Source organism: Notolabrus celidotus, chromosome 14 (genome assembly GCF_009762535.1).
Source record: "Notolabrus celidotus isolate fNotCel1 chromosome 14, fNotCel1.pri, whole genome shotgun sequence".
NCBI classification, from domain to species: Eukaryota; Metazoa; Chordata; class Actinopteri; order Labriformes; family Labridae; genus Notolabrus; species Notolabrus celidotus.
Window position 1 is genome coordinate 3,414,878 of NC_048285.1, and position 25,212 is coordinate 3,440,089.

At 43.9% G+C, this 25,212-nt stretch overlaps 1 protein-coding gene across 1 annotated transcript in view; it reads right to left on the reverse strand.

Annotated features, from left to right (window-relative positions):
* sorl1 (sortilin-related receptor, L(DLR class) A repeats containing) overlaps positions 1-25,212 on the reverse strand; it is a 116,635-nt gene that overhangs the window by 19,774 nt on the left and 71,649 nt on the right. The window contains exons 9-20 of the mRNA XM_034700863.1: positions 22,588-22,780; positions 19,911-20,028; positions 12,455-12,528; positions 9,615-9,703; positions 8,782-8,960; positions 6,977-7,163; positions 4,509-4,637; positions 2,708-2,793; positions 1,540-1,712; positions 1,322-1,453; positions 829-920; positions 28-274 (exon numbers count right to left, since the gene is read on the reverse strand). Coding sequence (XP_034556754.1) covers positions 28-274; positions 829-920; positions 1,322-1,453; positions 1,540-1,712; positions 2,708-2,793; positions 4,509-4,637; positions 6,977-7,163; positions 8,782-8,960; positions 9,615-9,703; positions 12,455-12,528; positions 19,911-20,028; positions 22,588-22,780 — 1,699 coding nt within the window. The remainder of the gene's footprint in view (positions 1-27; positions 275-828; positions 921-1,321; positions 1,454-1,539; positions 1,713-2,707; positions 2,794-4,508; positions 4,638-6,976; positions 7,164-8,781; positions 8,961-9,614; positions 9,704-12,454; positions 12,529-19,910; positions 20,029-22,587; positions 22,781-25,212) is intronic.

The window sequence follows — 25,212 nt, forward strand, 5'->3', positions numbered from 1 at the left end:
ACCCTTTGATTGAAAACGAGGTCTTACCTTGAAGACAGCGATGGCGTACGGGTGGGGCAGCCCCTCCATCAGAACGCTCCTCTGGCCCCCCATGAAGTCGGCCCTCTCAATGCGGTCGCTGTACGCTTCGGTCCAGTACAGCCAGTGGTCGTCGGCTGTGATCCCGTTAGGCCAGCGGACGCCATCGGACACGATGCAGGACACGTTGGATCCGTCCATGTAGCTTCTGTACACACCAGCGGCGTGGTCTCCCCAGTCGGTCCAGAACATCAGGCTGAGACAGGACACGTTTATTACGTCACATTCATCTTTAAAGTTAGGTTTTCATTCAGTTACTGATGCAGGTTCTGAAACCTCGGTATGTTCCTGTTTGTTCCTGTTTTCCACTGTACTAGAGAGTAAGAGGAAGTCTGTACAGTTCCAAAGAAAAGAGGAATGATAGAAGAATAAAGCCAACATCATCAATGTGTTGAACTCATCTTTAATAAAAGCAGAATCGTGTTTGCAGAAGTGAAACCAGCTTTGTTATGGAAAGTTTCACAGACTTTGTCTGGTTATCACTTCCCCAAAGGTTTCTCTGGGATTGATTTTCATGATGCTGCAGGACGAGGTAAAAGTTGAGGTTAGCCATACGGCCGTGGAGGTTAAAGCCTCAATCTGTAACTTCTGACCACAACGGCCTGAAGGATGATCATGCAGATTAGATATTTTGTCTTTAGACGGCCGACAGGACTTCAAAAATATCTTAAGAGCATGTTTTCTTTTCTCAACTTTCACAGCCTCAGATATGTCTGAGTGTGTGTGTGTGTGTGTGTGTGTGTGTTTTACCTCTCTCCAGGCAGCAGCACCAGAGCTCTTGGATGCTCCAGGGTTGAGGAGTTGAGCAGCGTGTGGCGGAGGTCACCGTCAGGGTTCGAAACCTTCAGACACAACCACAGAGAAACTTCTCAGAAACTCATAAAGTGAATTTTAAGAAGATGAAGACAGGGGGCGCCGTTGGCCTAGCAGTCTCATCGCATTCCCCATACACAGAGGCTATAACCCTCGTCACAGAGGTTTGATTCCAGCCTCAATCAACCATTTACTGCATGTTCTCCCCTACTCTCTACTCCCCACATTTCCAGTCTCCCTTCAGCTGTCCTATCCGATAAACTTTAAAATGCCCCAAAAAACATATCTTAAAAAAAAAAGAAGAAGATTAAGACAGGAAGTGTTCTTCTTGAAACTAAGAGACATAAATCATCTGTTTGGTGCACAAATATCCAGCTAACATGCCCAATACACTTAAAAATCTGCAACTGGCACAGAGATAACTTTATACCTCTATCTTCTGCGCTCCAGCGTCCACCCAGTACAGCAGTCTGCTGATGGGGTCAAAGGTCAGAGCTTCCACGTTCTGTAGATCCTTCCTGACCACGACCTCCTGACCCGTGCTGCCATTCAGACACAGACGCTGCAGGAGGAAACACAGAGACAGGGTTAATCCTGGACACACTGACACAAAGACAAAACCTCCTGCAGATGAAGTTCATCACTCACCTGAATGGTGTCCAGAGAGATGTCGGCCCAGTACAGGCAGTTCTTATCGTAGTCAAAGTCCAGAGCCACAGCCTCCCTGAGTCCGGCCAGAGGCAGAGCCTGGTCTGTTCCTGTGGCCAGGTCGTACCGATGGATGGAGTTCCTCACCGCGTACAGGATGAACTCGTTACTCTCTGATAAAAGGACAGAGGTAAAGACACTCAGGCATGAGGACACAGGACTGAGGTGAACCTGTTTTGCATTAAATGATTCACAGCACAAATTAAACTCTAGTGCAAACATGTCTATTAAGCTTTGCAGTGGGTTTTATGAAGTCTCTGTCACCTCCAGTCACTGCTGCTGCCAGAGGAGAGAGCTTTACTGTCCATAAACAGGTTTCTCTCCCTGAAGTGAGTCAGCTGAGTGACACTCACATCCTGCATAAAGACCCCAGACTGTCCCAAACATTCATTCACAGACTGCACGGAGAATCTATATGTCAGGGAGGCAGACACGTTCTCTACTTTTAAGAGTAGGCTTTAAACTTTCCTTTTTGATAAAGCTTATAGTTAGAGCTGGATCAGGCTTGGACCAGCTCTTAGTTATGCTACTATAGGCTTAGACTGCCACACTGAGATCCTGTCTTTTCCTCTCTCCTCTGTCTGCCTGTCTCTTACTTTAACTCTTCCTGTCCCATTAAAGTTACTAACCATAGACCTTTCTGGAGTTCCTGAGCTCCCTTGTCTCGTAGGTTCCTCTTTGCCAGACTCCAGCTGCTACAACTACTACTATCCATCTCACCACTATCATCTCCCTCTATCCCTCTCTCCAACACGGTCTCAGCAGATGTGTGTCTAACATGAGTCTGGTCCTGCTGGAGGTTTCTGCCTGTTAAAGGAAGTTTGTCCTTGCCACTGTAACTTGCTAAATGCTGCAAAGTGCTCTGCTCATGGTGGATTAAGATGAGATCAGACTGAGTCCTGTCTGGAAGATGGGACTGGATCTGATCCTGTCTTGATGTTGGGTCTTTGTTAATAATAGAACATAGAGTACGGTCTAGACCTGCTCTGTTTGGAAAGAGTCTGAGGAGAACGTTTGTTGGGATTTGGTGCTGTATAAATAAAGATTGATTGATTGGAGACCACCTCAAGGTGCAAATGTTGTAATGGTGCTCAAAGTGAAGGTTTACCTCCGACTGGGCACGGCAGCATCTCTCCATCCAGTCTGGACTCCACGTCTCCTCCGCTGCAGCTGTCACCCGGGACCTTCCTGTAGCTGCAGGAGGAACAGAAACAAAGCTTCATCACATGGCCACTAGGGCGAGCTCTAACCTCACATATCTGATCACAGACGCAGCATTTATTTCCACAGAGGCAATAAAAAGTCAGAGAGAACAAAGGCTGGATTCTGTTCTGAGGATTCCTCAGGTAATGTCAGAAGATAAAGGCGGGCGGTGGATCCTGATTAATAAGCCCAAAGGAAGACGGAGCTCGTGCGCTTTGTCCTCCGTAACAAGATAAACTTCAAAAGGCCAGAAGAGAACGAGGGACGGAGAATTCGTCAAACGGGATAATTGGATTTTTCTTCAATCTGCAGTTTTTGTCTTACCTCTGTTATCTACCAAAGTGTCCTGCATCAGCTGTATGACGTGAAACAGGAACAGATCTCCACGTCGGGGCTGTGGGTGGTGAAGGCACTGGTGGACTTACTCATCGATATATGTTTTCCCTGTGCTCATCACTTGATGTAAAGCCGACTTCCTGTTACCTCTCTCTAACTTTCACTCTCCCTATCAATCAATCAGACTTGATTTATAAAGCAATTTTCATACAATGACATTGTAACACAAAGTGCTGTACATAAAGACAACTTAGAATAGAATAAATTAGGAGTTATAAAAAAGACCCCCCATCCTAATCCCAAATTTTAACTAGATAATAAATAAATAAATAAAAATGTTATAAGAATAAAACTCAGTTAAAGGCGGGACTAAAAAGGTTGGTCTTGAGTTTGCTTTTAAAAATGTTTATGCTCTGTTCAGCCCTCAGATCTTCAGGTAGACCGACATGCGAACTACTAAATAAATGACTTATCTATCTGGTAAATCAAGCTCCTCTCATCTTTGTGTCATGACCCAGGAGCCGGGTTATGACAGGATCCACGTTTGATGATTCAGACCTGAGAATACAAGCATCTCTCTCTGCTTCTTATCCATTCAGATCACAATTTCTGAAGTATTTATGCTTGCTTCGACATTTCTTTACTTTTTTTTTTTACCTAAGAAGGTTATTATTTAAAGCTCTTTGTGTCTTTTAGAGGGTCTAAACTTGGTAGTTTTGATAAAGTGTTCTTGACATAGGTTAAGCATTGTTGCAAACCTCTGCACCATCAAGGTTCCTGGTTCAAATCCTGGCTGGGGCCTTTCTGTTTTGAGTTACTATGTTCTCTCTGTGCATGCATGTGTTCCCTGAAGAAACTCCCTCTTCCTCCCACGATCCAAAGACATGCACATCAGGTCAATCTGACACTTAATGTTTCCCAAACATGTGAGGATTTTAAAGAGCAGGTCTTTGTGGGGCTGTGGAGGCTTTGGAAGCAGTTCTTTCACCAAAAATGGTCTAATTTTATTCAAAGGAAGGTTAAAATAAAGGTTTTTTGTAAGTTTCTATGATTGAATTTGTGCTCACTCAAAGACGGTGCAATGAAGCCTGGATAATTTTAACAATGTTCACTATTCATCTCAAAGTTAAGATGTATAAGGGGGGAATAAATGACAACTAAATTAAAAAAGCAACACTGAAAATATCAGAACCAGATTCTGCCTTCAGCTGAAATGTTAGTATCAACATCAGAACCAGATCTGGCTCTGATTTCCTGGTTGATAATACTCGATGCATGATTGAATGCATGCACATTATGCTAATAATCCCCACAAAGAACCCGGACTTCTTCTTTCTGCACCGAGAAGTCAGACAGTAACAGCAGCTCACCCTTTGCTGCGGCGGTAAGTGGTGCCGACAGGACACGGCACCGGAGGAGCGTACAGGTCGCCCACGAACTCCGGGTCAGGCACACACACCTGCAGGGACAGGTCCTCACTCAGCTTGAAGCCGTAGTCGCTGAAAAGGAGGAAATAAAGAGAGAGGGGGGAGGAGGGAGGGGGGAGACAGGTGAGGAGAATAGGAAAGAAAAACAGCCCAGTTAGCTCCTGCCCCGTGATGAACGGCGGCGCCTGATGTGCATTTTAAAACAGACTCATTATGAGCACTGATGGGAGTTTAGGGAACATTAAAAATGTGCAGCCAAGGCTAAAAGCAATGTTTTAGTCTGCCAGCAGTGAATTTAATTAAGAGTCAGACAGACAATGGGAGCTTCTCACTGATTCAAAGGAGGTCTCACTCACACTAACAGAAACACTATTATTTATTATAAGTATGTTAAAGTCTTTCAGGTGTTAGGTCTAAAGCTTTATTTACATGCGACTAGTGTTACTGGGAGACCTTTGGTAATCTGACAGCAGAGGTCGTCTTGAATTTCTATTCTAGTTGCATCTACCACATTGATAAAAAGTGAATTAAATATGCCTTTTTTTCTCTATATAAAGAAGTTGTGTGATATAATTTGTTCCATTAAACCTCCAATTATATGAAATCTCCAAGTAAAACCTGTCCCTTGCAAATATAGCTTTGGGCAAGTATTTTCCAAGAGGGGTCTGCCGCATAAAAATGTTCATTTTTATGCTTCAATTTGACCTTTTTACTCCCCTCCCAAATCAGTGATCGATAAGTGAAAGTTTAGTACAAGAAACATTCAGCTTTGTACTGGCATGGGTTCTTCTGGAGCGCTCGCCAATTTTATTTTGGTGTTTTTATGCACCTGCATTTCTCAAAGACAACATCCAGGCAGCCATTCAGCAAAGCACCTCAATATCAGAGCATCCCTGCCCACTCAGACCACTTCACGGATAATGAGGTTGGAAACTGAGAGGCTGCAGACCCTCCAAAAAGGCTGAGTTTGTTTTTTTTATACCTCACTTCAAAACTCTGCTCAACAGAAAACTAGGACATGTTGTAAACAGGTGAAAATACCGTTATATGAGACCTTTAAGCTCTATCTGTAATGGCCAAAGCAAACAATCAACATAAGACTGTTCTCCATCACAAACGAGACCTCAACAATGAAAACTGTTGATACTTCATGCATATGAAAGTGTTTGTGTCAGGTTCAGGTTTGGCGGGGCCTTAGTGTTTGGCTCGGCCCTACTCGTTGGGGGTCCATCGGGGCTGGGTGGGTGGCTGGTGTCCCTGTCACCCTCCGTCCCCCTGCTGCCCCCTCCCCTGTGGGGGCCTGGTCCGCGGCTGCCCTCGGGGCCGGGTTTCCCGGGGTTCCCTCGCGGTCCTCTTGGGGGGGTGGGGTGGTGCGCAGCTGGGGGGGTGTTACTACGGCAGCCATTAGGGTGTCCCTCCATGCCCCCGCGGCCTGGTCCATCAGTGGGTGGGGGGCGTGGCTGGGGGGAGTGGTCGGGCCGTCTGGGGGGGGCAGGGGGGATTGGCCCTGCCGCCTCCGCCCTCCCCCCGCTCCGGCGCGCCAGTTGGTGGGCTCTGGTCCTGGTCCTGCCCGTCTGCCTGGCTGTCTGCTCCTGGTGCCGGGCCCCCTCGGCCCTGGTGGCTCCTTTGGCTCCGTCTTGGGGGGCTGTGGGGGCGGTGTTGTGGGGGTGTCCCTTGGGGGGGCTGCGGGATCTCTCCCCCCTCGCCCCCCTTTCCTCCTACTGGGTGACCTGGGGGTCGCCCTGGGTGCTCCGGCGGTACCTGCTTGCTTCAGGTCTGGGTCCTTGGCTTGACCCCTGGCCTGGGTCTCCCGCGGCGGGTTGGGTCCTTCGGTCTGACTGCTCTCGCGGCCCGGGTGCCGGGCCGTACCGCTCGGCTGATCTGACCCAAGTGGTTTCATCTGCACCGGTGGTGGTCTTGTTACACAAATAGAACACAGCACGGCGGCAACCCTCTGCGACCCAAGCTTCAGTAATGATTGTGGACACTAAGGGTTGCTTAATCATTAGTATCACCCCACAGAGTTCTTTTTGGCATCATGGTGAGATGGTCCCTCTCCATCTAAGTGTGTTAGGTCTCTCTCTCCTTCTCTCTCCCTGTCCCTTTGTATATCCTTATGTAATCTTTCTTTCACTTTCTCTTATTTATTTTTTTTGGTCCACCTAGGTGTGCACGCCCTCTTTTACAGAACATGATATTAGCTGTCAATAAAAGATAGGCCAGAGTTCTAAGAGGGATGGTGATGGTTGCATGCACACAGTCACAAGCACAGAAGAAAAAGGTTTTCTTTCTTTTCTTTTGCTGCAAGAATAAATTGCATGAATATTTGACAGTTTGTGACAAACATGACACAAACCAGAAATATATATGCAGACAAGAGAAAGAGACGAAAAAGTGTTTGTGTCTCTCACCATTCGTAGTCCTGTCGCGTGCAGGAGCAGTTGGAGACGGTGACGGGCCGGTCGAAGTCTTCTCCGTTAAAACACGTAGCGTGAGGAGCTCGCCTCTTAAACGTGATCTCTCTGCCCAGCAGACACTCGTTACCGTGCTCGTCCGACGGAGACCAGCGTTTGTAGTCGGCGTCTGAACACGGCACGCCTGGAGGAAAACACGAAGGAGGAAGGAGAGTTATGTTGCATGTTGTGTTTGCAAATAACAAAGCTGTAGGCTGAGTTTGAGAAATACATTGATTGCAAAATTTTATTTTTACTTTTGCAATATTCAAAAACATAGTTGTCCATCTGTCAGTCAGCCTTTGATTTCTCTCTCCTCTATTTCTGACTCGCAAAAAACACGAGCCTCGTTTCAAAGTCAGGGCTCTTGAGAACACCTACAATTATTTCTTCTCTTTCTCAGTTATGAAAGGAAAGATATGCCGGAATTTCTACACAAATATTCATGCCATGTGTGCCCATCATACAGCTATCTCTTGGCTGCTACTGAAGCTTCTTTAGTTTGCAGATCCAGAACTCTACACTCTGTTTTCACTCTGGCTGAACTCAGGAGAGGCTGTGCAGCAAACGTAGCTCATGAAATTGGATTTGGCTAACAAGGAAAAAGTGAAGAAACCCTGCGATGCAAATAGTGACATTATCTCTCTGTTTTAAAGCTGGGGTTGGTAATCAGATTTAGATACACTTTTTGTCATACTGGTTAAAATGATCTTTATGTCCTGATGGCAATCAATACATAATGTGTTCCTGAAAAAGAGTAAAAAAAAAGCTGCTATCTACAGCCGGAGTAAACCTGGGAAAACACCAACCAATCACCGTTTTTTGGCTCCCCAAATTTTAAACCAATCAAATCCTGTCCAGCCGTTCTGCCCTCCTCCTGCGCGTACATTTCCCCGGCGTGCACTCTGAGTCCCCGTCTCCTGCCTCTGCTTCTCCTGACTCTATTTACTGCCCCTCTCGCCCGACCTCGGGCCTGTCCCCTCTGACCTGATGAGGTGCTTTGCTCAGGACTGTAGTCCGGATAAGAGTCCAAAAAGCTCTCACCAACAAGCAGAATAATTAATGACGTTCAGTAAGTCCTACAGAAAATATATATTTATTGTAGCGTCCGTCCGGACGCTGTAGTGATGACGAGCCGATTCGTGAACACGTTGAGTTTTAATAACCGGTCACTGTCGGCCGTGATCACGCCAACCAACAAAACAACAATCAATGTTTGAATGAATGAAGAACTTCTCCTCTTGTCTCTCCTCTCTCCAGCTCACACACTCTACACCTCTCCTGATGCCTTCACTGACTGTCAACACTGTAGGAATTAAGAGCATCTACACTGAACATGTTTAACAAACAGTAGAGTTGTTACAGTATTATATATGTGTTATAACTTTTCTCCTGATATCGTGTCACCAGTACAACTGGATAATGCTAGAATCACAGTTGTGAGTACTAACAGCAGCCATGTTTGTTTGTGTTTTTAACTTTCACTATGAGAATGTTTTGGTGAGGACCGGTTTTGAATCAGTCACGATCATATGGTCGAGAATCAGCGGCGCTCGTGCATGTGAGCGGGGGGGCGTCGTTTTGGAGGAGCTCCGAGGGAGGAGGGGAGGGGTTAGACGGAGTCATGAGGAAAAGCTACATTCAAATTCATGCTGGTTTTCCGAGACTACCAACCCCAGCTTTAATGTGATATTCATGGACTACAAGTGCATTTTGAAACTCATTAACAGCTGTTTGGAGGCTGCTCTCGCTCTCGTACATACCCAGGACGTCGGAGGTGTTGACCTGCAGGATGAGCCAGCTGTGTCTCTGGTCGGCGTATGACCCGAAGATGGTGAAGATGGTGCTCTTCTCCCCGGGTTCAGTCAGCAGCTGGTACACGAACACCTCTCGGTCTGAGAACGTGAAGTCCGTCCACGTCTCGCCTTCATTAGTGCTGAACCTGAAGGACACGCAGACAGAATGTAGCCTGTTATTTTTCTGAACCAGACTTTTGAAGACAGTGGCAGCTGGTGCGTTTTTAAGGTATAACAACAGGTTTTACAATGAGGTGTTTCAGTAAATTCAAAGGTCTTTAGTTTTCATCCTAAGGTTTGTCTTTTACTCTGAAGAAATTTCTTATCAACAAATTAAATAAACAATTCTGCAGACGTATCCTTTACCAGGCATGTTGACACTCTCCATATGAAGGTAAAACCAGGTAAACATGAACCAGAGGGAGTAAAGTGAACCCTCTCTGCGTGTAATCACAGTCAGCTGATTTCACATGAATCCACCCACACATGAACTCCAAACGCCTGCACAGCTGTCACAGAGGGTTTTATTACTCCTCTGTTTTTACTCGGGGAAGTTTTATTTACTTCTTTTCATGTTCACACAATCTGTTACTGCAGAGTAACGAGCTCATCCTCGGGGACAGGTGCCGTTTATGAGCCTCAGATTCCCTCTGATGGTTTAAATGGAACCCTGAGCCTCAAAGCAGACTCTGAGGGCATAATGTTTGGATTCTTCATTCAGGAACAGATGTCAGATTATTATTCAAGAATGGTTTTGTTTTCTGTCCTGAAGGAACACTAATCTGGTCATCTGGACGTACTTGAGATGCGTGGTGCCTCCTCCCTGGGCGATGGCCATCAGGATGCCGCCGTGGTCTCCCCATGTGTAGAAGTGAGGGCCGGCCAGAGCCTGACAAGAAACGCATCATACATGAGCAAAATACAGACATATAAGACATATATAAGACAGGAAAATTAGAGCTGCTACTGAGCCTTGAATCCAGTTATACCTAGTGGTCACTTGAGGTACTGCAGCTATGTTCCATTAGTGGCTCATTAAGCATTTTCCCAATAAACCAGCGTTAAAAAGAAAGACATAAAACTGTTCAGAAGATATTTTGAAATCATAAAAGATCAATGATTTATATTCTGTGTGTTTCAGGAAGATTTTTTGAATTGGTTAAACTTTCCTTGAGACTAAAAAGGTGGTCTCCAAACCAGTGACATCATCACAATGTACAGTGGTTGGGCTGACGGGGAATTTGAGGCGCCTACTTTGCATTTTAAAACCTGTTAGCAAGAAGTTCTTTTGGTGTTTGCACCAGGGGAGTGACTTCTGCAAGACTGTAGAGATGGTATATTTTGGCTCAGAGTCAGATCTTAATAAAACATCTATTTAAGATCACAGTGTTGCTTCATTCTAAACTCCAGGCTCTAGATTATGTTAGATTTTAAAACCCTAATGATAACAAAGGAGGGTCTGAAGGAACCTGGCAAGCTTCAAGCTGAGGAGATAGAAAGAGGAGATAGCAACAGGTGCGGTCTAGCTGGGGCATGAGCAAGAAGTGACTGTAGGCGGTTCGTGCAGAGATCAGAGATCATAGCGCCAGTTTTATCAGAACTGGACAACATTTCTTGATTCAGAGAAAAGCAAAGGCCTTTAATCTGCAATTTTTTAAACAACAGGAAATGTTAACATTGTGTTCAGGTTCTTGTGCATGCAGGGAAGAAAGTAAGTGTGGAGAGCAAAAGCAGGCGAAGTGAACACCGTTGTGATGACATTATGTAACAGTTAGAAGTTAGTGTGGTAGTGCTGCTTCAGTGTCTGGGAGCGCCACAGGGTGACGCTACCTTTCTTGGTGTTGATCTGATTATACAGAGAAGTTGTTATCCTCTGAGACGGCAGTGTTTTATACATATTCCATGTATCATGCATGACATGGGAATTTAGCGCCGTGGAGACCTGGCGTGGTAAGGTTGACTGTTTGTTTTCTGTGTAATAATCTGCTGCATGGACATCCCCACTCTTTCGTCTGATGCTACTTGCTATCTTGGGTCAATTGCTACCTGTTAAGCTCACTAGATCTCTCCACCTACACCAGCCTCGTTTCAAATGGCAAGTGATTTTTGTAGATATATATCTGCTCTACATGAAACATTTTAACTTGAGCGACAGATCTGCTTGACGCTGAGTTTCCAGACCCCCTTGTAATGCATAAAACAGTTGCTTTCTTCTTCTTTTGAAGACTGACCTGACAAAGCTTGACATCTTTATTGTTGATTGTTGATTTCAAACTTTAGACACGTTAATAATGAGTGGATGACAAAAAAGAGGGTTTATTTTTACGTCTTATTTCATTAAAGTGAAGCCTTTGTGAAACGTATTTATTCAGTCTGGCTTTTTTTTTTTTTTTTTTTAAAGTTATGTTTTTGGCCTTTTTGCCTTTATTAGATAGTACAGCTGAAGAGAGACAGGAAATGTGGGGAGTAGAGAGTGGGGGAAGACATGCAGGAAATGGTCGACTGGCCGGGAATCGAACCGGCGACCCCTGCGACGAGGACTGCAGCCTCTGTACATGGGGTGCTTAGACCGCTAGGCCACCAGCAACCCCTCAGTCTGGCTTTTATGTAGGGTTTAACAATTTTATTACCTATCTTTTACTATAATATTGATTTAAATGTTGCTTTATTATTTTAGTAATTTTAACTGTTATCTTATTCTATTTTTATGTATTTATTCATTCATTTATTTAATTTTATTTATCTACTCAGTTTTATTGATATTTTTCAGTCTTAGTTTTATTTTTCAACTCTTATCCTTACCTTTTAAATCTATTTATTTTAACTATTTTTATTTCTTAATTTTGATGCTTTAACTTATTTTAATTACACATATTTTATTTTTGGTGTGCATTGGTCTCTATTTTATTTTATTTTTATGTTGTTCTTATTTTTAATTTGTATTTTTATTAGTTTTATTATTATCATTATTATTATCTTCCACTAAAATGTCTTAGCATTGTTTCATTTCTGCTTCTTTCTTGTTTTCAATCACTGTAAAGCACTTTGGGTTGCATTTTATTTGTATGAAAGGTGCTATATAAATAAAGCTTGATTGATTGATTGATTTGTGTAACTTACTGTCTACTGTTAAACTGGCGCTACTATGGGAGATGTAATGGCCCCCAAAATGGACTGCGTTTATGTCAAAGCTGGAGGTTGGAGTCTTGGCTGGAGGTTGTTGAATGATAATCGCCTGCTGCACCGTAATAACTCCAAGCTTGGCGTCCGTTCCCAATCACATATCTCATAAAGTCATCAGACGATGATTGCAGATGAGTTCAGAGATAACCCTGAGAGTAAATCAGCCTCTCATTGGACTTAATTTGTGCAGAACACAAACCCTTCTACATTTACATTCACATCTGTGGCCTTTGCTCTAAATCAAAGATTAATTAAACGAGTTCATACTTCACTGAATAATCGGGACGTGTGTAAACCGAGCTGATGATTCAATGTGACTTTTTCTAGATACAATTTCAGAAACCAAAGAGAAGTAATCACGTCATATTAAAACTCTGTGTGATGGATGAACTGCTCCTGACTCAAGTTTCTACAAACTGTGTTTTTCTTGTCAGCTGCATCAGATTTTTGGACTGACCTCGTTCCAGCGGGCTCCGGCGCTGCTGGATACGTACACATTCGGTTTGTTGGCCAAGTTCCTGCCTACAGATCCTGCAATCAGAGGACAGAGAGGCATTTAGCACACACATACACACACACACATATATACACACACACACATTACAGGGGTTTTCCCTCAGTATTATAGACGGGAGGCCAACACACTTTCTGCTCCACATGTGGAAAACCTGCAACCCCAGATCGCAAACTGGAGCATTCAGCTTCTTTTCATGCATGTGACCTTTACATGCACTGACGGATACTTTCCTCTGACAGCGTGACGTATGAGAAGGCAAATCATCAAGAATGATCTGTTCCAGCAAAGAGATGAGGATTTGAAAATGAGGATGAATAAGATTCTGCAGTCGGGTCAGTGGGCTCAAAGAGGATTTATGAAGTGGGGTCAAAAGTTTGTTTGTGGAGGTTTAGCCTCTTGCGCCCCATGTGCAGAGGATAAAGTCCTTGAAGCTGACAGCCTCTGTCTGATTCCAACCTTTTGTGCACAAAAGGTTGGAATCTTTCCTCCGTTCTGTCCTCTCTAAATGGAAACATACAAGCCTGAAAAATATCACTTAAAAAGAGCTTGTTTTTGATATTTAGCAATCCTGGTTGCATCAGTCGTTTGAGAGTTTCGCAACATTTATCAGACTTCAGGTTTTTTCCGTTCTGTAAGGATGACAGTGTGAAGAGGAGATGTTTATAATGATACTGGATGTTGCAACTCTTGTGAAACTTCCGATTTCATAACCAAATTTATCGAAAATCATCCCACAGAGGACGTGACTGTCTGAACTTAATGTTAGGAAAATACTTTCTGCAGAAGTTGAGATGTTTGATCCGCTGTGGAGTCACAGGGAAAGTTGATGGATCATCAAAGACAGTGTTTGTACTTGTTCTAACATCTCAGTCCTAACAGAAATGGTGCAAAACCACGAGGTATCGTAGTCCGTCCTTGAGAGTCTTTGATTTGTGGAGTCAAAAAGATGAAGCATCTTTTACAAGTTTATTTTTTGCATGAAACAAAAAGAACGAAAGGCATTCACTAACCCTGTCCCCACTAATATGTCTTTATAATATTTCTATCATGAAAGTATCATCCAAATATTAAACTTGTGTTTTTATTTCTTAGCTTTAAAAATAAAACAACATAGTGGCAACATTTTCATTGTCTAAGCTCGATTCTTTTGTCCCAACAAAAAAAAATGTGCAACATTTAAATGCAAAGATGGACTTGCAGCCTCAAAAAGTTGATGTTCACAGAAGTCCCGCCTCTGACAAGGCAAACAGCCAATAGTAGTTCAGGATTTTGGAGTGGCACCAGTGAAAGCCAATCAGATTTAAGGAAATTTCATGTCACCCCCCATAGACTGTAGAAATAATGGACATAGTCTCAGAGACTGAAACGCAGTTTTGAGGCCAGTTGGCAGCGGTAGCCATATTGGAAATGTTAAACTTGATAAAACTGTTGTCGAGCGATTGTGACATAAAGAGGCGGGCTTTAAGCCTCCTCGCCAACAGCTACAGTGTTCCCGCCTGTCAATCAAGTCAGCTGTGCCTCTCATTGGAAGACTCGTAATCTTAATATCTTTGAAATTGCTGTATTAGAAAAATAATTCACCCCCTGTACAGTGTGTGCCGATCAAGAAATGAGCTATCCAGACTATACTCGGGGGCATGGGAGTTTGCCCATCCAGTCTACATGTGTTTTGTGGACTTGATGAAAGCCTACGATCGTGTACCACGGGGGCTCTTGTGGGGGGTACTGCGGGAGTATGGGGTTCGGGGGCCGCTACTGCGAGCTATCCGGTCCCTGTACGACCAAAGTGAGAGTTGTGTCCGCATACTTGGCAAAAAGTCGGACGTGTTCTCGGTGCGTGTTGGACTCCGCCAGGGTTGCCCCTTGTCACCGGTCCTGTTTTTAATCTTTATGGACAGGATCTCAAGGCGCAGCCGGGGGGAGGAGGGTCTCCAGTTCGGGGAGCTTGGAATCTCATCTCTGCTTTTTGCAGACGATGTGGTTCTGTTGGCTTCCTCGAGCGGGGACCTCCAGCTGGCATTGGGGCGGTTTGCAGCTGAGTGCGAAGCGGCCGGGATGAGAGTTAGCACCTCCAAGTCTGAGGCCATGGTTCTCTGCCGGAAAACGGTGGATTGCTCTCTCTCGGTGGGGAGTGAGACTTTGCTCCAAGTGGGGGAGTTTAAGTATCTCGGGGTCTTGTGGGGGTAAAATGGAGCGTGAGATCCACAAGCGGATTGGTGCGGCGTCAGCAGTGATGCGGACGTTGTATCGGACCATTGTGGTGAAGAGGGAGCTGAGCCGGAAGGTAAAGCTTTCGATTTACCAGTTGGTCTACGTTCCAACCCTCACCTATGGTCATGAGCTGTGGGTCATGACCGAAAGGATAAGATCGCGGATACAAGCGGCTGAAATGAGTTTCCTGCGAAGGGTGTCTGGGCTCAGCCTTAGAGATAGGGTCAGGAGCTCGGACATCCGGAGGGAGCTCGGAGTAGAGCCGCTGCTCCTCCATGTCGAAAGGAGTCAGCTGAGGTGGTTCGGGCATCTGATAAGGATGCCTCCCGGACGCCTCCCTTTAGAGGTGTTCCGGGCACGTCCAACTGGGAGAAGGCCCCGGGGTAGACCCAGAACGCGGTGGAGGGATTATATCTCCCGCCTGGTCTGGGAACGCCTCGGGATTCCCCAGGAGGAGCTGGAAAGTGTCGCCGGGGAGAGGGATGTCTGGGTCAATTTGCTTGGACTGCTACCCCCGCGACCCGACCCCGGATAAGCGGAAGAAAATGGATGGATGGATGGATGGACTACACTTGTCTTTTGAACCAGGCTGTGAACATGTTTATTTCTGCTGTAAAGATCAGCTTCTTTGAATTTGTGCGTATGTGGTTTCCGGTACTTCCGGAGCCAGCCTCAAGCAGATCCTTGATGAACTGCAGTTTTTAGCACTTCCGCATTGGAAGACCAGAGGTTGCTGCTTGGTCACCCCTAAGGGTCAGTCCCTAGTTGAGTGCAGACGGACGATGCATGCAGACTTCTCTGTACCCCAAAGGGGGATCCAAGTTTCTGTGCTTCATGATGAAGATTCTCATAAGTGTCATCCATAAAGATGAAGTGTGCAAGCTAACATCTTTAATTGAGATTTAAATGGTATTAAAAGACGACAAACAAAAGGCTTCCCTCCTTCAATCCATAAAGAACAATCGCATTTACCGACTGTGTTTCCGTCAGCTGCAGGGTCTACCTGAGGAGCAGACAGACGCCTCCTCACATCTGCACACATCAATCTCTGAAATCAAATCTGTCATGACGGGAGCAGGCTTGTGTGTCTGTTGGAGGGCTGTAAAAACACCCGTGAAATGAATTACGCTCCGTCTCCGAGTAAAGCAGGCTAATGACTCTCATTAAATATCATCAGACAGCCAGACAGAGGCTGGAGACGATAAAACAAATGTTCCACAGGAGACTCTCTGCCATTGTGCTGACACAAAGGTGGAAAGCATACAACTGCAGGCACTTCAAATGAGTGTGCTTGAGCTGTTCGGGAGAGTGACGGTATTTAAAGAGAAATGAAACACCTCTGATTAAAGCCAGTGTCATTGAAAGGTTAGGAGAGGGATGACGAAGGGGTCCTAAAGTCTACCAGTGCTTCAGTTCAGCCGAATTAAATCCCTGGAGGATGGAGGTGATGTTGGGTGTGAGGAAATTAATGTCACGTAGATGGAAATACGCCGCCCTGAAGACATTTACAACGAGAGCTTGGGGTGATAGTGTGTCAAGGATGATACCCGGATTCTTAACCTAGGGGGTGTCAAGGTGGATTCAGTGCAAATGAGCTTGGTGTTAAGTTTGAGGAAGGTGCAGGAGAATCAGGATGTGATTTCAATCAGAGAGGGAAGCAGGCAGGAGGGAGGAGGAGGTAGGTTTGGTAGATGGATAGAGCTGGGTGTCACCTGCATAGCAATCGAAATCTACAAGAAAAATAAATCCACAGAAGACAAGGCCAAGAGGAAGTAGATGCCGGTAGATGAAAAATAGAAGAGGACCCAGGACAGAACCCTGGGGAACACCGACAGTGACAGGAAATCGCTAGGATTTAAAAAATTTAAGTTGATTGAACTCAATTATTAAAATAATAACTGTAAAAATAAAATGTACAGTCAGGGCCAGTTTAAGGTGCTTATTCATACTTAATCTCTTATGTATTTTGGCCTTCTGATTATTGAGGTTTTCATGATTTTAATATCAAGTTTTTAAAAAGCTGGTCAAGCAAATTTGACATCTATTAGGTTTATAAATCTGTGGTAAACTTGTCTTGATGTTGTTTGTTTTTCAGGATTGAGGTCTTAAGTCTTACGTTTTTAGTACCAGAATTTATTTTATTTATCAGCTGTTTGCTTTGGCTTGATGTTCACATGCAACAAAAATAATAACAATGAAAAGATAAATCACAAATAAAATCACTAAAATAAACTTTGCATTCAAAGTTTTAATCATAGAGGGCACAAGAACTCCTCTTAAGGGAAGCCACAACTGTAAGAGCTCCCCCTGGTGGCTTGCTGCAGTAAAGGTCTTAAACCCTGCCTCCTCCATGCTAACAGATGGGACATGGGTCAAACTAGAAAGCTTAAATACAAATCAAATAAATGTTTCTCAAACTTGGTTTCTGTCTTTAAAGTTAGTTCTTATCATGCTGATTTATGAGCAAGGATTCATTTTCATAAGAAGGCTAGTTTTAGAAAGTATTTGGTGCCAAAAAGAGAGGACGTGACATCATGATTGACAGCTCTGTTGACCAATGAGGCTCCTGCAGCACTGTTTGCACCGGATTGTCAGAGTAGAGGAGGAACAGTGAGAGGAAACGTAACAAACACTAGCACAAGAGTCATTGGACTCAAATAAAAATCACATCCTTAAGGTTTTTAAAGAAGCAGCTAACTTGTTGAATGTCGTCCAGGTTTGAGGTTTAATCTTACATTTCTTTTCAGGGCTCGTTTGTTCATCTGTGACTTCTGTACATCCTTCTACACAGACTGTTTAACATCTCCGTCTGTTGAGGATTAAATCTTTAATTGCAGCTGTAGGATTTTATACTTTAATGATGAACCAATCAGGGCTGTGTCATAAACTTTATTAATATACGCTCATGGTGTTTGTTTATATACACATGGCATATGTAGAACACTTTAATTATGGTTTAATGTGACACGCCGGTCAAACGTGTGGAGGAGGATATGTGCGGTTTACTCCGGCTGTTGTTTATGTAAACATGTCAGAGCAGTGTGTGTGTGTGTGTGTGTGTGTGTGTGTGTGTGTGTGTGTGTGTGTGTGTGTGTGTGTGTGTGTGTGTGTGTGTGAGACTGTCTGTATTCATGAGTGTGTGTTTGACCCTTCGAGTGCCCGCTGGGTGCAGCAGCAGTAATTAGCCCATCTGTTTGAGAGCGATAACGAAGCGAACGGCGCCAGCGATTGCCAGTCCTCCCTCCACTCCTTCTCCCTCTCTCCCTCTCCTTCTCTCTCTCTCTCTCTCTCTCCATGCCCATTATCTAATAAGAATTTAATTAGAGGGACTTGCTGGGTGCAGGGAAAGCAGTCTCCTAGACACTGAAGAGCATCAACAGATCAATGCTTTCCCCCGGCTGTAAACGGGCAGAAGTTTGGAACCTGAGGCTTCAGCAGCAGCAGAGCAAGGAAACGGTTTCCTCCTGCAACATGTTGATGAAGCTCACCTGTTATTCTTTATTTTTACTCAAACCAGACACGCTAAACTAGACGTTTCTCACCTTCTCTGCAGGGTGCAGACATGCTTCCTGCTCAAAGCAATACAGACGGTGCATCTTGACTCAGACACACAGAGAGGAAACTCCACTCATTAGCACAGAGGCAGACTTTCAGGTCTGTATTGCTTGTTTCCTGAATAGACCCAACTTATCTGCATTATCAGCACAAGAGGAAGTTGTTCAGGAAACAACACAAGCTCGCCTGGCTTCAGCTTTCAATGTGAGATCACTCTCCAACAGATGGCATCCACATCCCCTTCATCCGTCCTGACTGAGAGACGCTCAGACTGTCAGAGTGCTGCCAAAACTTTGAAATGTTTGGACTTTTTTCTATCTGTTTCAGAGATTCAAAAGCACGCAGTGGTAAAAGAACGAGGTGAAACTGACTGAGGATGGTTAAAATAAAGGTAGAAAGTTTAAAGACGCCATCTGTGACGTACAGCTCTGATATTTACTCAGTCTAAAAATACAAATGATTCCTTTCATTGCGATCTCTTTGAGTTTGAGCAGGGTTTTCTGCTCATGTGGAGATATCTCTGACTCTAAAATACAAGTTCTGGCAGAATTTTTTAGTTCAGAGTCTGCAGGGGTGTCAAAACCTGCAGTTCCCTGAGTGTCCACTAGAGGCCGACTTCAAAAGAAAAGGAATCCCCATCATAGGCCGTGTAAAGACCAAGCGGCAACCTCCGGTCTAAAAATATGAGTCAATGCGGAAGTGTTAAAAGCTGCAGTTCATCGAGGATCTGCTTGAGGCTGGCTCCAGAAGTACCGGAAGTCACATACACATGAATGGGGAAAAGACGATCTTTGCAGCATTAATAAACATGTTTACAGCCTGGTACAAAAGATGAGTGTAGTCTGAATAGCTCATTTCTCGACGTCCTCTCACTGTGAGGGGGGTGAATTTTTTTCTAATTCGGCAATTTCGAAGATATTGAGATTACCAGTCTTCCAATGAGAGGCACAGCTGCCTGTGGGAACACTGCAGCTGTTGGCTAGGAGGCTCAAAGCCCGCCTCTTTACGTCACACTGGCTCGACAGAAGCAATATGGCTGCCGCAGCCGATTGGTCTCAAAACAGCTCTTCAGAAACAGATGGGTGACGTCACGGATACTACGTCCATATTTTATACAGTCTATGGTGAAGACCAGTTTTTACGCATGTGTACAGCCTGCTACAAAAGAAAGACATACATTTGATCACATCAGGACGGTGGTCTCAAACCACTTCACCTCAGTGTGCAACTCAACTCAACTCAACTCAACTCAACTTTATTTATAAAGCACTTTAAAACGACCACAGCCGGAACAAAGTGCTGTACATAAATAGATAAACAATGCAGGCATAAAAACAGTTAAAACACAGGATAATAAAACAATAAAAACAATAAAACAATAAATAAAAACAAGCCATAAAACACTAAAACAGGAGCAGAGTCTCATACTGGGTTGAAAGCCAAGGAATAAAAATGGGTTTTAAGATGAGTTTTAAAAATGGACAGTGAGGAGGCTTGTCTAATGTGGAGGGGAAGCCCATTCCATAATTTTGGAGCAGCAACAGAAAAGACAACTGACAAAGACCTTTGTGATTTTGTGGTTCAAACAGAGGTTTTCAGGAATCTGTGATGTTGCAGCTTGCAGTCTCACCTGTGGCCATGATGAGTCCCGGTGCAGAATCTTTGGATAAAATGGGCATCCTCCTCAGCTGGATGTTGAACAGCTGGCTCCAGCGCTGAGCCAGGTGCAGAGAGCAACCTTTACCAAGCTGAAACAGAGAGATGAGGGAGGTCAGTTTATGCAATCTTCTTTCTGCAGAGAGAGGTGTTTGTTTCCAAAACAATGAGCTGATACTGGAATCTATGAATGGCAGTGGCCCCCAAACCCCATGTTAGATTGTCCCCTACATATACTACTTTTAAATCCTGTCTTAAAACATATTCTTACTCCTTAGCTTTACGCCAGCATGAGAGTTGTGTGGTCTCTGTCTCTGTCTAGTTTTTTTAATTTTTCTTTTAATTAAAAAGGACCATGTATATTAATTCACATTTTTGTAAATATGGCAGTATTAGCCAAAAGGCTAGTTTACATCCGTAGTCCCTTGCCAGATGTTAAAAAGGGTCCCTAAAAAGATCAAGATTAAACAAATATGAAATAAAATAAATTATAATAAAATGAAAATAAGAAAGGAGAGGAGAAACCAAAACACAAACAAAAAAAGAAAAGAAGAATAGAAAAGTAAAAACAGCACCATACGATTAAAAATGAAATAGAGATGACATGACAGTCTTTAAGACATAAAATACATGGAGCAAGACAATCAGTCTGTTCTTTTATTGGATTTTTATTTGCTCTTACAGTGTTTTTATTTTATTTTTTTGGGTGTTTTTTAAACTATTTTTGTTTTATTCTGATTCATTTATTTTATTCTATTTTATTCTCTGACAGCGTTTCATGTTCTGTGTTCTTGTTTTACCTCACTGCAGCACTTTGCTAAACTTGATTCTTTTTTTAAATAAAGTGGATTGGATTGGAACTAACAATAAAACCTTTTAAATTCTACCTCAATAAAATATCAAGCACCAAAACCTTTTGCGATCTCAAAAGTGATGCACACCACTCGTCGTCAGGTCAACATGAAAAGGATTGAAGGGTGTTTGTTCACTGAAACATGACGTGGTTTAACGGACACTTGGCCTCTGCTCACCTGGTGAAAACTCATTTTCAGAAGAGTGTATAACCAGGTTTTCTGATCTCAACACTCGGCTTTGAGAGCTTCCAGCAGATTTATTTATATGGAGTATCTAGGACTCTGGATTCTTCTCTCAAAGGAAGAGTGAGACACCAAAACATAATCCCTACAGTGACTCAAGAGGTCAGATTAACCGATGAACTTGACCCCACAGTGAGAACGATGTGCGACAACCAGGGGTGCATCTCGCTCGGCTGGAGGTGAAGCTTTTAGCAGAGTGTCTGCCCCCTGGTGGCTGGCTGCAGTATAGGTAAAAAAATCTGTCAGTCAAACTTTAAAGGGGACATATCACGCTTTTTTCATCAATATATATTGGTCTAAGAGGTCCCCAAAACATGTCTTTAAAGTTTATGCTCAAAAAAACACTTTGAAATCAGATTTTGGCATGCCTGAAAAGTCCTCTTCTTCATTCCTCATCAGAACACTCTGTTTTCCCTCTGACCACGCCCCCTCAGGAAGTGGATGTGCCTCGGCTCTCCAGCACGTTGATCTAATGTTTACATGTTGGCTGAATATACACGGCTGCTCAGAGATCACGTTACTTCAACCCTCTGAATCTGATCCTGACGGAGAGGCGCCTGCAGCAGGACCTTTCTGAACGATTGGTCATAGATTTAGTGTTTCTTGTTGTTTTATTTATCAGTATGTAGACGTGTGTCTTGGTACACAGCTACGAACATGTAGCTATGTGGCTATGCTAACTAGCGCTAGCACTTATCCATGATAAATAAAAATCATCCACTAGATCTTCAAATCTGCAGACGTGGGGAGTAAAACCGACCTTTGTGTTTATTAAGACAGCCTACAACTAGCATGCCTCCCTCCTAAGCTCCTTGTTAGCACACATTTGTGCAGGTAATGAAAAACGGAGGAGGGATTCAGTATTATTTTATACAGTCTATGGGCTGAACAAGCTCCGAGCTCTGACTCCGTGACAGACCGGATATTGTTGTTACGTAACAAAAACACTGAAGTCTGAAACGGCTCGTTTCACACACATTTACAGAAAGGTGTAGAAATCAGAACAGGGGCAGAATGGACTTTTTTCATTCTCGGGGGGTTTGTAGACATGCCAGGGAAACATATTTCAGGTAAAGAACCATTAAAAAGTCAATTTTGCATGATATGTCACCTTTAAAAACTTTAAAAAATAAGTACACGTCGTACGAATGTTTCTCACGTCCGTATGCTGTGGTGATATGTAGTTAGTATTTGACTGTTTTGTGTTCAAGGTCTCTTTTTCCTGAAAAGTTTCTTTCTCGTTAGTTATTGGAGTTTAAAAAACGGGGTTTTACTTCCGGGTTTCCTTTGATTCACAGCCACCGTGGAGTGAAACTTCAAAGGACACACAGCGTCTTGTGACACTACGCTGTAGGATGGAGCTTGTTACAGTGGCTTCACAGGCTCTGGCTGCACAATGGCGGCGCCAAGGAGCGGGATTTTTTGGCTTCAGAACTGTACAACGGGAAGAGGCGGAGCAACGCTGTCCATTTTTATTTACAGTCTATGGTGACAACGAGGACTCATCTCCTCACGCCTGCAGACAGATTTCATCACTTAAGGTCGTCTGCGTACCTGACAGTCCACCGTCCCTCCCAGGCTGTCCGCAGCAGGCGGCTGCAGCAGCTCCCACGTCCCTCCTTTGTCGAACGTGATGACGGATCTCATGTTGTCCTCGCTGACCGAGCCGTTGATGAGCGTGGCGATGAAGACTCCTCGCAGCCCCTCGACGCGGTGAAGGTCTGCGAAGGGCTCATTGGCAAAGTACCTGAAACCCAAAGAGAAGACGTTATGATCACAACGACTATAAAGCTTCAGAACTGTGATTTTTAAAGTGCCAAAATCTCTGTGCATGTTCTTCTAAACTTGGTCCAAGAATACTGAAGGATGAATACAGGGAATATAGAGGCTTTTTTTACACGTAGATAAAAAAGGACAAGGAACATGGACACATTACCTGAGCTGCACGGTGCAGGAAGCATTGTGTTTGCATTAAGTGCAGCACACGCACCAGGAGCTAATTTCATTAACAGAAGACACAGTGCGACATAAACGCACAGACTCATCACTGGCACACAAACACCTGAGTCAACAGAGAAACCGCTCCTGCCAAAACAACACGGCGTCTCCCTGATGTGATTACAGAGAAAGACGGAGCAGGAGAACAATGAAGGCCGAGCGGAGAGGTCACGGAGAGCCGCAGCGTCGCATCGATACATCGTTATCAGATGAAGGAGCAGCGCTGGTCAGTGTTTACGAAGCCTTTGTGTTGTCAGGGTTGTAATGGGAGCTGGACATCTACCTGAGGCTGCAGAGGGAACTGTTTAATCACTATAGAGTCTGAGGAGCAGATTGAGTTTGAATGTCGTTTAGGATCATTTTCATATCCACAGATGTTTGTTTAAGATATTCGTTTGTCCAAAGATTCCTATTTCAAAACAAGACAGGTAAAAATCTGTCTTCCTTTGTTTGAAACCTCTTTCTCTCTCTCTCTTGGCTTCTCTTCACTGGCTCCTCATAAAATCTAGACTAGAATTTAAAATCCTTCTTCTGACCTCCAAAGCTCTTAATGATCAGACACCTTCTTATCTTAAAGAGCTCATAGTGCCCTATTACCCCTCTAGAACACTATGCTCCCACCATGCAGGCCTGCTCATCGTACCTGAAGTTCCTAAAAGTAGTATGGGAGGTCGAGCCTTCAGTTATCAGACCCCTCTCCTTTGGAGTCATGTACCAATCAGGGTACGGGAGGCAGACACCCTCTCTACTTTTAAGAGTAGGCTTCAAACTTTCCTTTTTGATAAAGCTTATAGTTAGAGCTGGATCAGGCTTGGACCAGGTCTTAGTTATGCTGCTATAGGCTTATACTGACACACTGGGATCCTGTCTTTCCCTCTCTCTCCTCTCTCTGCCTGTCTCTTACATTAACTCTTCCTGTCCCATTAAAGTTACTAACCATAGACCTTTCTGGAGTCCCTGAGCTCCCTTGTCTCGTAGGTTCCTCTGGATCTCTGCTGCTGTGGACGTGCCAGACTGCAGCTGCTACAACTACTACTATCCGTCTCCCCACTATCATCTCTCTCTCTTTTCATCTCCCTCTATCCCTCTCTCCAACACAGTCTCAGCAGATGTGTGTCTAACATGAGTCTGGTCCTGCTGGAGGTTTCTGCCTGTTAAAGGAAGTTTGTCCTTGCCACTGTAACTTACTAAATGCTGCAAAGTGCTCTGCTCATGGTGGATTAAGATGAGATCAGACTGAGTCCTGTCTGTAAGATGGGACTGGATCTGATCCGGTCTTGATGTTGGGTCTTTGTTAATAATAGAACATAGAGTACGGTCTAGACCTGCTCTGTTTAGAAAGAGTCTGAGGAGAACATTTGTTGGGATTTAGCGCTTTATAAATAAAGATTGATCTTTTGATTTGCAGATTTTGTAGCATTGATATGGAGTTTGAACCCTGTCATAGCACTGACACTAGTCAAGACTTCCTGGTCCTTTTTCTACCCCCTGCCCCTCCGACCAATAGGAAGAGCTCTGCACTGTGAGGAACGTACGGTGAACCAACTTTGGATGTTTTCATCGCAGGCTGTTTTGAAACTTTCTAAGAACATTCAGGGTGTGCATGTGAAATGGATTACGTTTTTAATTATGCACAAAAAAATACTTATGAACTCCTTGTTGCAAAAACCAATGACCTGGATTAGTAACCATTAGGATATCAAACTGTGTCCTGACTTTGTTTGGATGTGCCTCTTACTTGCTTCCACTTGTTTAAACTAAACTTACAACTTTCTACATGAACTCTGATATTTAGTTTCCTGTCGAAGTTTCGTCTGATCTTTGTCATGTCTTCTGTCTTCACAAGTTTGGAACACACCCACGCATGTGCTTTCATACTTCCCCTTTGTGGTTTGTATTTATTCTCTCGTGTGAAATAAGAACATAAATAACAACGCATGACTAAAACGCAGGTCGATCAGTACTCACAGCTGTAACAAACACAAATACAACAAACAAAACCTCCCAAAGCTTTTTGTGGAGCTTTGGTTGAATCACAAGGTTCCTGAAGTTCAAAAGAAATCTGATCATTTGGGGTCAAAGTTGGATCTTGAAAATCTGTATATGTGTATATAATCTTGAAAAGAGATTCTGAATCATATTAGTGAACATAATCAAGATTTTGTTCTGATCCGGCTCAGC